Source organism: Aegilops tauschii, chromosome 1 (assembly GCF_002575655.3).
Source record: "Aegilops tauschii subsp. strangulata cultivar AL8/78 chromosome 1, Aet v6.0, whole genome shotgun sequence".
Classification (NCBI taxonomy): domain Eukaryota; kingdom Viridiplantae; phylum Streptophyta; class Magnoliopsida; order Poales; family Poaceae; genus Aegilops; species Aegilops tauschii.
The window spans coordinates 474,627,906-474,637,077 of record NC_053035.3 but is presented as its reverse complement, the minus strand read 5'-3'; the positions used below and the strand labels follow the sequence as shown (position 1 = coordinate 474,637,077).

Below are 9,172 nucleotides of genomic sequence, written 5' to 3'. Positions count from 1 at the left end.
GTTCATATTGAGATTCCTATGGAATGAAGGGCGCAGGATTGGATTCCATTCGAATTTGATGACCTAATCCTATGATCCAAAGGGCTTTCATATGGAAAGATTAGAATCCTCCAAAAAATTATAAAATTCCTTCAATCCTCTTCTTGACATCCCAAGTACCCTGTGTGCGGTTCATTGGAGAAGAATGCGTGAAATTTGTGTGCCTAAAACCCTGACCTGATTTTCTTCCTGGAAATAACTGGCAAATTGTAATTTTGTTGAACCCTTAACGTTTTTCATTTTCCACACTGTCTTCTGTTGTTTGCCTGATTCCTAATTTGGCTGATGGGTTCACTTCCTAGTTAAAAAGCTGACAGTGATAAACAAATCAAAAATCCGTCGTAGTCTAGGTGGTTAGGATACTCGGCTCTCACCCGAGAGACCCGGGTTCAAGTCCCGGCGACGGAACTCCTTTTTTTGTCAACCTAGCATCTTTTTTTTTCTTTTGCAAGTTTTGTTTTAGTTATGCAGTTTATTCGGGTAATACTTCTGCTCGTTTAAAATACAGAGCTAATGCATTTTATTGTCTGATCTATACAACAATTAGAATGCCCTGACATCTAGGATTGACATCATCATTCAGATAAGTATTGTTTCCCACATGGTTCATAACCAGTCAAATTCAAAACACAAGAATCAAAGCCATAACATTTCAAAACGAAATCGTGCTCGGCGCCCCCATATTTGCTTGAGAGAAATGGCTCTAGACACTTGAATTAAGCTCTAGGATAATATTCATAAATAAACAGGCAAAAGTTACAGGTAATGAGTCTCAGCACAAGGCGCTCGCTCTCAACAGCTACATTTTGCCTCTAGAGCATAGACATAGTGGGCATAGTTACAACGTACAGAAGAAAAGCAAAACGACGAGCCCTGGAGTCGATCATCACTTGGGCGCGCTTCACCGAACAGGGGAAGAACACCATTGGCATGCACCTCCACCGACCAAACACACGCTAAACGATGGTGGCGGCGACAAGATTATCGCCGACGGTTGGCGACCTACCCTACCAGGACGGCGGTGTGGCCGGTCACTGGCTGGAGAGCTGCGGCGGACTCTAGTTTCGCCCACTTCAGCCTCCGCTTCTCCTCCATCGACGCCTGGTTTTCCTCGTCCTCCTTGCACTTTGTTAGGCACGCCGAGAATAGTTCCTCGTCCATCTCGGAGAACATCTTCATCACGTTGGCGGTCAGGTTCAGGACCGCGTGGTTCCAGTGGTTCTGGCCGTTCTGTTCTAGCGCTGGAACGATGATGGGCATGATCACTTGGCGGTTTTGGGCCACCAGGCTGATGATGTGATCATTGTTCCACATGAAGAGTGCTCTTTCAGCAACCTGAAGAAGAAACAGTATCTTATTAAGCCAACAACCATTTTTTTGTAATAGAAAATTCAGGGCATATGTGAGCCAACTAAGTTACTAACAGACCATAACACACAGATGTGTGAACTCATTTGAGTGCTTAATGCCGGCCCAAGTGTCTGCTATTCATGATATTAAAAAGTATATAATCATTAGGTGATAACATGACAGCCTACTTTGGATAAATTGTCCATTTGTCAGCATTAACTTGAGGGCTTCGGAGTTCAGACATCTGTTGCTCATTTGCCATGTCCACACATTCTAATCACAAATACGAGGCACATGGAGGGACCAAAAATAAGCAAGTAGTAGCTGTTTGAACCTTTGGGGACAGCTTGATCAAGAATGTTATTTTGTTATCATGACCCATTCTGATTGAGTGATGCTAACTTCTTCAGACTTCACCACATAAGCACCTAAATAAATTTCATATGGCAGAAACAAGTATATTTAGTGCATCTAAGAATACAACTATACGAGTTTTTCCCCTTGGATGGTGAAAGTACATACATACTGTAACAGGAACATTGAAGAATTCAGAATTACTGCGTTATGTTACTTGGGGCAAGCTATTTACCTGGAAGTGGGAACTGTTGATGCAATGAGCTATCCGCCGAAACAACGGAACCATACATTTCTGGAACTCCACCATGCTGGTAGCCTCCAGGATCTCCTCGATCTCACTCAGGAACATCACCTCCTTCTGGCTATTTGTCACAGGCCAATATCTCAGCAGACCAATGATTATCGATCCGGCAAGCTTGGGGTCCTTTTCTAGAAACTGTGTCACGCAGTATGTCAACTGCTGGAGATACACCCCAACTGACTTCGGCTTGTGCAGAGGAATCAGAACTCTCCAGAGAAAGATCTTGTGTTCTTCCTTGAGAGGCAATGCAAAGCCACTGATGACGCTGCCGAACACCTCGAGCAGCTCGGCGATCCCGTTGTGCCGCTGGGTCTCGAACACGAAGTGGTAGAATATGTTGCTCACCGCCTTGCGGATGAACGGCCGGTGCACCATGAACTTGCCGTAGATCCTGTGGAGGATGGTCTTGAGGGAGTCTCGCTCCCTGGGGTCCTCGGAGTCGAGGAGGTTGAGCAGCCTGACGATGAAGGAGTGGTCGAAGTACTTCTTCCCTATCTTGGCATCCAGGGAGTTGGACCCGATGAACTTGAGCAGCAGCTCGTACACGAGCTGCAGATGGCACCACGCGGGGTCGAACATCGGCTCGTCCTCGTCGCCCTCGCCGCCGCCGCCGGATGACGAGCCAGCACCGGACCTGTAGCTCGGGGGGAACACCCGGAAGAGGTTGACGGCGAGCATCCTGGAGCATGCGGCGATGACGGCCTCCGGGTAGCGGGCGCTGGTGGAGTCGACGAAGTCGATGAGATCCAGCAGCGTCTGCCGCTTGATGTCCTTCTCGGCGGAGCTCTTGGCCGGGTCGGAGAAGTCGAAGACGGCGCAGCAGAGTCCGAGCTTGCTGACGAACAGGTTGTGGCGCTCGGAGCTGGGCACGTCCTTGAAGGCGACGAGCGGCTCGATCCCGGCCACGACGCTGGAGGGGAAGACCGCCGAGGACATGCGCTTGATGGTGGAGGCGGAGCGGCCGCCCCCGCCCGCCGGCACGCTGCTGGTGCGCTGTATCGGGTTGCCATTGCCGCCGCCGCTGCACTGGCCCGAGTTGCCGCCGCCGCCGCCGCCCGTAGACTTGGTCCGCGGCAGCTTGCTGAGGAACTGCTTCCACATCTTGGTCGCGCCCGCCCAGGAGCCCCCTCACGCCGGCGCCACCATGGCACAGCAGAGCCTTCGGAGCAGCAAAGCAGGAGAGGGAGAGGGGTTAGGCGGAGCAAGAAGAAAGATCTGGGGAGCTCCAGATGCAGCAAACAGTGAACTTTGCAGAAAAGATTTTCCAAATCCGGGGCAATGCAGCTGAATCTGGACCCAGCGAGCGCGGACCAGGCACGAAGGTAACCAAACCGAGCTAGACCGAAGCTCGGGAAACCTCGGCCTGGAAAGGGACGCGACAATGGCGGCGGCCACCCACCAGCCACCTACCTCACAGCGCGCAGCAAAACGCAGCGAAAGCCCACCAGAAGAGCACCGGATCTGGGGCCTCCGCCCTCGGGCCCTCCGGATCCGTGCGCCGAGACGCGGCGGCGAGCTCGGTCGGGAGCTCGTGAGGATGCTTGGAGAAGCGGATCGAAATCTGTGCGTGGTCCGCTGCTTCTTCTCGGGAAGAGGAGAGGAGAGGAGAGGAGGGGGAGTGAGGTGGGGGAGCAGACAGGAAGGGAAGGCGTCGCTTGTTCGCTTCCTGCGCGGACTGTTTTGTTAATACGGACGTCCTCGTCATTCATATATTTTTCATTCAAAAGGGAAAACTAAAAGAAGCAATTTTTGTACCGCCGCCACGAGTCAGTCACGATGACACCGTGTGTTGTTTGGTTGGTTCGTAGTACGAGTACTAGTACTATGAGGCGATCTATTTCGTCCGCTCGTGTTTGTTGGGTCGGCGAGGACAAAAGTTGAGGCCCACCACGCTGACTCAAATTCAAATTGTGTCCGCCTGACGTCCGCGCCGACCTATTTCCGGCCCAAAATTTCGCCAGGAATGCGTCGGCGCGAACGTGAAGCAGACGCGCCGCGCGTCTCCTCGCCGTCCGCCGCGTCCCCACCTGGCTGCCACCCAACCGCCATCGGTCGTCTTATTTATGACGACCACCGACAGCGGGCCCACGCGTCAGCCAGTGGAAGCGTCCTTTTTTAACCACGCGTGCGGCGGGGTCGGCCTCATCCACTTCTCCCGTCCACATCTGGCCCACCACCACTCCCTTTGCTTCCTCGCCGGCGACTGCAAGCGCGCCCATGGGCCTCTTCGGCAGCAGCAATGGCAAGGGCAAGGGCACCCCCGGCGCCTCGTCCTCCCGTGCTCCCCTTCCCCCTCCTCCTCCGGCGGCGCCGCGTTTCCGCCCTGGTCGCCGGTGCCTGCACATCCCGGTGCACCAAGCATGGTGGCACTGGGAGTACAGGCAGTCACTGCCGTACCCCGATGTCACGCTGCCGCACCATTGGCATCTGATCCGCAGCGGATCCCGGTGCCGGCGGTTCCGCGTAGCCAGCGGGCACACGACGACGAGGTGCGCAGGCGCCGCGCGCAGCTCACGCCGGAGCAGCGTCGGCTGCCAGAGTACGCCGCCGACCCCCCCAACTGGGAGGCGTGGTTTGCCCTCGAACACGAGGAGCAACGGCGCTCGGGTGTAGACGCCGTCCCGCCGCCGTTCCCACCGCCGCCCCTGCAGGTAGACCCGGAGGACATGGAGGCGGAGGCAGAGTATCAAGCCGCCCTCGAGGAGGCCCTGCGGCACGCGCTGGAGGCTAGCCGCCTCGAGGAGGACGCGCACTGGGATGGGCTGGAGCAAGCCCTTGCCCTATCGGCGACGGGAGACTCCGTCCACACCCCGCTCTTCGTGCCGCCACCACCACCGTCGCCGCCCGTCCAGCCCAAGCCGGAGCCGGAGGCGACGCGTAAGCGCTCCCCGCCTCCACCCACTTGGCCGGAGGAGGCCTACTCGTGGACGGGCCAGTACCGCGAGTGGGTGATCGCGCCTCCCGTCCACTTCGCCGCGACGCCGGAGCAGGAGGCGGCCCACCTCGAGCGCTGGAAGGAGCACTGGCTCCGCCAGGAGCAGGCCGACGGCGAGGCGCAGATGCGCTACGAGGCCATGCTCCAACGTGACGCGGAGGCGCTCCGGCTCGAGGAGGAGGAGGAGGAGCGCGCGCGGCTGGCCGCAATGCCGCCGCCCCAGCAGACGCCGGAGGAGGCTGCCCTGGCAGCGTACCAGGCGGCGTTCGGGTGGGCTGGCCCTGCTCCAGTCTTCATCGACCTCACCGACGACGGCGGCGTCGACGGCAAGGGCAAGGGCAAGGCCGACGACGTCTAGGGCAGCGTGCGAGGCGGCAGCAGGTGGGCGCGGACTTTTTTAATGTTTTATTTAATGTTTATTAGATTTAGTTGGATTTTGGCCGGCGTTTGACCGGCCACTTTATGTTTAATTATGGTTATTTATGTTTATTTCGTGCTACTTGTTATTTTTTTTCATGCCGGCACATTTAGGTCGGCCTCCCCGTTAGGCGGTCAAGCCGACCCATTTTAAAATGCGGACGCGCACGTCCGCCTGGCCGACCCAAACGGACAAAAGGTGGACAAAGCACGCGTCCATTTGGGCGCCCCGTTGGAGTTGCTCTAAGCGGCGCCCCAAACTCACCTCATACATCCGGGCGGGCCGTTCGATCATAGACCGCTCATGAATTTTTGACCCGAACGGGCGCCTCAAACGCTCGGACTGACCAGCACCGCTCATATCCAGCCTAAATATGAGGCAAATATGGGGGCGTTTGGATGCGTTCGACACATAGTACTGACGATGTGAACGCCACGTGACACCGCTCCGGCTCGCCACCTGAGGCCAAATCCGGCTATCTAAACCGGGCGGCGTCCCTCAACCCTAACCCATCCACCCCCTCCCTCTCTGCGCCGCCACCTGAGCCCGTCCACCACCTCTCCCACGCTCTCCGGCGTTGCCATGGTCCGGCGGCTCATCACCACGTACGCTATGCTCACGCCGGAGCGCCAAAGGCAGATCGCGGAGGAGATCCAGGCAAGGCACGCCGCCTTCCTCGCTATCGGGCTGCCTCCGAACTCGCCGGAGCCGGAGGAAGAGGAGCGAGAGCCGATGGAGGTGGTGGATCCGAAGGAGGACGAGGCAGAGCAGCCTGCTTCGGGGTTCAACATGGCAGAGGCGGAGGCGGAGTTCGCCGTCGCCCAAGCCGCGGAGATGGCAGAGCGTGTGGTCGGTTGCTTCATCCTGTGCGGACTGTTTTGTTAATACGGGAAACCGTACGGACGTCCTCGTCATTATATTTTTCATTCAAAATGGAAAAAGAAGTGATTTTTTGTACCACCGTCACGAGTCAGTCACGATGGGCACCGTGCCTGTTTGGTTGGTTGGTGGTGGTAGGAGGAGTAGAAAACTACGGGTCCCGAACGAATAATAAATCTGGGGCTTTCTGCAAAGCCGGGATCCGGGGCCGGACCTACGGGCAGATTTGGTCGCCGGCCGGATGATAATTAGTAGCTGGTCCAGCTTGAATCGTAACAAATCAGCCGAAATAATTGTCTAGCAAAGCAGTTGAAAAAACCTGTGACAGTGAGTAGAGTAGACTGGTGTGAATGGCGGAGAATAATAATGTGCGTAGGGGCGCATGTGCGAGTGGGCTCCGGCTCCTTTCAATCAGAGCGCGCCCATGCCACTGTGCACGGCGAGGGCTTTAATTCGAACGGCGCAGTCAGGTCACGGGCGGGCCGTCCGATGGGTACGAGGCGGATGGACGGCCGGCCGTGTGCTTGTCCTCCGGTGAGGCAGGGCCGTGCGTGAGGGTGACGCGCACGGGCGGGCGGGCTCGCCGGAGGGGAGGACGGACCACCGCCCGCCGCGTCGCTGTCTCGCCGCGGGGGACCGCACGCAAGGGGGAGGGGTGAGGTCACGCACCACGTACTCCTGTTGCCGCCTGGTGAAGAGGAGAGGAGGATGGCGTTGAGTTTTTACTGCTACGGCTCGGCTCTGGTCCTGGCCCGACGTACGTTGCGCCGACGGCATGCGGCCATTTGCGCCGCGTGGTACGTTTGCTTGTCGAGCGTACTGCGTGGGCGGCTCCTTGGTGCGTCGTGACGTCGTCACTGCAAAAAAAAAAAAAACGCACGTACACAAATGTGCTTACGTACATCTTTCTTTCTTTCTTCTTTATATCCAGAAATAAGAATAGAAGCTCCTCAGGCCGCACCACAAAGTTAAGGCATTCATGGCCGTTGGATCGGGTGGCTTGATCGGATCTGGGCCGTCGGATCGACCCCTGGAACGACCTCGTCCGTCGGATCAAAAAAAATTACTGCTGGAATGAATAGTTACCGTCTCGTTTGTGCCCCCGCGCGTAATTACGCTGCCCTGCCGAGGGCATTTCTGTCATTTCACACACAAGGGTATAAATCACAGTGGCTCCTCTGGAGATGACCTAGCCGCCGCCTCCTCGCGCACTCCCTCACTCGCGCCCGCTCCTCCCGCACGCGCGCTGCGCCCTCACCTCTCTCTCCCCCTCCAAACCCTACCCCGCGCCCGCCTCCTTGCCCTGCCGCCGCCGCTCGCCCGGGCACCCATCCCCGGCCTCACGCCGCCCGTCTAGAGAGATGGGGGCCGCGCGCGACGAGGCCGGCGTGCCGTCGTCTCGCGGCGCTGGTGGTGTCCGAGAAGAAGAGCAGGAAGCTGCCCTTCACCCCCAGCAAGGACCCCGTCCGGCGCCTCACACAGATGGCCTCGCTCGCCACGACGCTCACGGCCACCAGCGCCGTCTTCAGCAACGACCTCACCTACGTGCCCGGCATGGCGCCCCGGTCCGCCAACCAATCCACCCTCGTGGCAGGAGGGATGCAGGTCAGACGCTTCTGCAATTCCACCACCCGATCTCCATTAAATTTAGTGTCACGACGCCATTTCAGTTTTGCTGAAGCTTGGGTGCCATCTCATTTCAGGTGCTGCCAAGGGAGGATGCAGAGACATTGAGCCTGTGCAAAGAGGATGATGGAGCAAGGGGCCTCTCCTCGTCGTCTTCAATCCGGTGGAAGGGTTAGTACTGTCTGCACAATTCACTGCTCATTTCTGATCTTGTTCTTAAGAATCATTCAGGCACTGATTATTGTGTGGAATTTCTTGGACAGATTCATGGTCGAGGCAGACAGGCACATCAAGGATCTGACCATCATCACCGAGTACGTCGGCGAGGTTGACTACCTTCGAAACTGTGAGCACGACGACGGCGACAGCATGATGACTCTGCTCTCCGCCGAGCCGCCATCCAAGAGCCTCGTCATCTGCCTCGACAAGCGGAGCAACATTGCACGGTTCATCAACGGGATAAACAACCACACGCCGTAAGCATTCTCTTCCTCTGATCACCGTGCATTTTGCATTGATCGGAACCATGTCTGAAAAATTTGCGTGATGATGACCATTGCAGGGAAGGCAGGAAGAAGCAGAACCTCAAGTGCGTGCGGTTCGCAATCGACGGTGAATCCATTGTCTCCTGGTGGCCAACAGGGACATCTCCAAGGGGGAGAGGTTGTACTACGACTACAACAGTGACGAGCACGAGTACCCAACTCACCATTTTGTATGACACATGAGCTGATGTTTAGTCCTTATTGATTGTGCTGATCCATTCCCCCAAAAGTCAACATGTAGAGTCATCTAATTAGTTGATATATCTAGAATTTTCACCTGGAAAAAGGAAAAAGGGGAATTGTAAACATTGTATATCCAATGGAATGGAATGCAACGGCAAATGGGTTGTTCTGTTCATGCATGTTTCTGCTGTAATTGCACTTGGTCAATGTTTTTGTTCGTTTAACCATTTTGAAAGAATGGGTTGTTCTGTTCATGCCTCTCTATATTCATGTGCTAAAATCACTTGTACATATACCACTACATCATCTTTCAAAATGGTTAATCGTATCTGGTTGCCTGCCGTTTTGTGGGCAAGGCGCGGCAAGCCGCGCCACCGTGCCAGAATGCCAATGATTAAAGCTGTGTGCAGTGAACGTGTCTGAGAGGACCAAAACAAGAGGTAACCCACTGACATTACATAATAAGTAATATGTAGCAGTATTTAGAGCATAACGAAATGTAGTTGTGATGAGATCTTATTATCAGTATTCATCGGAAA

At 55.7% G+C, this 9,172-nt stretch overlaps 1 protein-coding gene, 1 non-coding gene and 1 pseudogene across 2 annotated transcripts; 2 read left to right on the top strand and 1 right to left on the bottom strand.

Annotated features, from left to right (window-relative positions):
- The first annotated feature begins 374 nt into the window (after positions 1–374).
- On the top strand, positions 375–447 carry TRNAE-CUC (transfer RNA glutamic acid (anticodon CUC)). The gene has a single exon. It is a non-coding gene; the product is annotated as a tRNA-Glu (tRNA).
- A 303-nt stretch (positions 448–750) lies between these two features.
- LOC109750859 (serine/threonine protein phosphatase 2A 57 kDa regulatory subunit B' kappa isoform) lies at positions 751–3,744 on the bottom strand. Its single transcript, XM_020309797.4, has 3 exons — positions 3,458–3,744; positions 1,979–3,206; positions 751–1,374 (listed from the first exon to the last, which is right to left on the bottom strand). Exons 2-3 carry the CDS (start codon positions 3,146–3,148, stop codon positions 1,042–1,044), a joined length of 1,503 nt encoding a protein of 500 aa, XP_020165386.1. The 5' UTR covers positions 3,149–3,206; positions 3,458–3,744; the 3' UTR covers positions 751–1,041.
- A 2,238-nt stretch (positions 3,745–5,982) lies between these two features.
- Positions 5,983–8,685, top strand: LOC141039146 (histone-lysine N-methyltransferase ATXR6-like; annotated as a pseudogene).
- The last annotated feature ends 487 nt before the right edge of the window (positions 8,686–9,172 follow it).

Coding starts and splice junctions, on each gene's coding strand:
- LOC109750859 (XM_020309797.4), bottom strand. CDS start 3,148: ATGTGGAAGCAGTTCCTCAGCAAGCTGCCGCGGACCAAGTCTACGGGC. Junction 1,375..1,978: donor TCAACAGTTCCCACTTCCAG/GTAAATAGCTTG, acceptor TTTCTTCTTCAG/GTTGCTGAAAGAGCACTCTT.